Source organism: Salvelinus fontinalis, unplaced genomic scaffold, assembly GCF_029448725.1.
Source record: "Salvelinus fontinalis isolate EN_2023a unplaced genomic scaffold, ASM2944872v1 scaffold_1688, whole genome shotgun sequence".
In the NCBI taxonomy this organism is placed as follows: domain Eukaryota; kingdom Metazoa; phylum Chordata; class Actinopteri; order Salmoniformes; family Salmonidae; genus Salvelinus; species Salvelinus fontinalis.
In genome coordinates this window covers 28,804-30,968 of record NW_026601897.1, presented here as the reverse complement: position 1 = coordinate 30,968, position 2,165 = coordinate 28,804, and the positions used below count along the sequence as shown (strand labels likewise).

Genomic DNA, 2,165 nt, shown 5'->3' with positions numbered 1-2,165 from the left:
ATTTTCAAACAGATAAATCAATTACATTCATAAATAGGCATACATGAATAAATAACCTGGATAAATAAATAAATACATGAATAATATTTCTGTTTGACGTTGCACATTACATGATTGTAGAATAGTAGGCTTTTAAAATTAAACACAATTGTAAAAAAGTTCTGCAAGTTCAAATTCATGTTCTGTTGGCCCACAGAACGCTATCAGAGTTGTGTTCCAGAATGAACTGTAGGGTGTACAGGAGCTCTTTTCGAACCACTTCCCAGGCGCAGTAACTGAAATTCTGTGAAAATACAAATAATCTGTTAGGGCAATGGAGGGTAATATTGTATGTAGAGATATTATCAAAAAAATATGTCTATTTGTGTTTAACCTATAGTCTACCTTTTCTTTTAGGACTCCTGCAATGTTCCCAAAGTACGTCTTCAGTCCTTCTGCCCTGATGAGATAATCACTTGTATCCACACTGACCATCATCTGCCAGAAAGAAAAAAGCAGGCGATGAATAATAATAAAAATGCCACAATACCACAATTAAACAGTTAAGCGATATCTGTTGGCATAGTAACTCACACATTTGCTCTCTTCAATCTGGCGGTATACAATATTCTGAAAATTCTCCAACTTCTGTTGGTCCCACTTAGTAGGCAGGTCGTCAGCTCCAAACAATGTGTCGATGTTCTTCAATGTCTCATAAATAGCCTTAGCACCACTGCTACTCAACTGAAACGGACAACAACAATAATTTCAAATAACATAAATGGCAGTTTAAAGTTATCTACTTTTTAATGGTTGCAAATACTCTGTCATGCAGTAAAGAACACTTGGATATGCTCGCTTGCCCTTACCTGTGATGCGCCGGAGGTTGCAAATGCGGTGGCTGGGAACGCCATGAAGACATTCTCCTGCAGACACTCCAGAGGAAAATGTCCCCCCTGAAAGAAAGAGAAAACACAGCATTCACGTTGAGCTATTCAGTTAAACATAGTTGGATAATACTTCTCAAGACAAAAGCAATATAGAAAATGTACCATGTCTCTCAGTAGGTTGTGAGTTATTCGCACCAGCTGTCCTTGTAGATGGCAAGGCATGGGCATGGAGGAAACTTGCGCAAGGCAGAGGAAGGCGCTCATCCAAGTGATAGTCTGAAGTGCCATTCTTATTGTAGTTAGATGATCTGCAGCAGATGATCATTGTTAGTAGAATATAATCATGAAAATAATTCATTATTTGTATCCTGAAGTTATTATCAAATGATAGCATATTGTTCTCACCTGTTGCCAGTATATTGCAAATTTCCTCCAGTGTGAATGTGGTTTGTGTTCTGATCCCATATCTGCGGATTAATTTAAATAGCGAGGATTGAAAGGATGTACAAAAAGTGAAAGGGTGTCTCGCTAAATTAAGTGTTAAAATGAATGAATTTGGGAAAGTTTTGCCGAGTGAACCGCAAGACCGGATTTCTCTTTCCTTGTGCTCCACTTCCCTCTCATCGTGTTTCGAGTGTTCCTTCATGGGAGGCACGTTATCCTAAGTTGGTTTTAAAATAAGTTACTCATAGCTGGCCTTGTGAACCCCCAAACGTTTCTAAGAAAGACAGGGAAATAGACCAACGACCTCTTAAATTTACATTTATTGCATTAGATCTCTTCATGTCTTTATTGAACTAGGCTAGTCAGTTTAGAACAAATTCTTATTTTCAATGAAGGCATAGGAACAGCGGGCTAATTACCTTATTCCGGGGGTAGAACGACAGATGTTTTACCGTGTCAGCTCGATGATTCGATCTCGCAACTTTTCGGTTCCTAGTCCAAAGCGCTAACCACTAGGCTACCTACCGCCCCGTTCATCAACACCAATATTAAACAAACTTTTATGGACTAAGGGTAGGCCTACTACAATGTTTGTTTTTTAATCACAAAACTGCTATTTTCTTGTTTGTTTGTCTCTCTCTCTCTGTGTGGTTGTGTGTCCGTGTCTGTGAGAGAGAGGGAGTGAGAGATGATGATTTAATATGATCTCGTTCTGTTTGGATCTTCTGTCTTTAATCCCATTCATGTCTATACATTTGAATTAAACTCTTGATAATAACTGATGATTAAATAGAAATTAACCAGCATTTTATGACGTCCGTATCTGAATAATGAGGCTAACATTATCATTTG

At 38.2% G+C, this 2,165-nt stretch overlaps 1 protein-coding gene across 1 annotated transcript; it reads right to left on the bottom strand.

Moving 5' to 3' along the window:
• Positions 1-175: 175 nt before the first annotated feature.
• LOC129849788 (interferon beta-like) lies at positions 176-1,157 on the bottom strand. Its single transcript, XM_055916555.1, has 5 exons — positions 1,032-1,157; positions 849-935; positions 574-723; positions 385-477; positions 176-283 (listed from the first exon to the last, which is right to left on the bottom strand). The coding sequence occupies exons 1-5, from the start codon at positions 1,155-1,157 to the stop codon at positions 176-178; spliced, it is 564 nt and encodes a 187-aa protein (XP_055772530.1).
• Between the last annotated feature and the right edge of the window lie 1,008 nt (positions 1,158-2,165).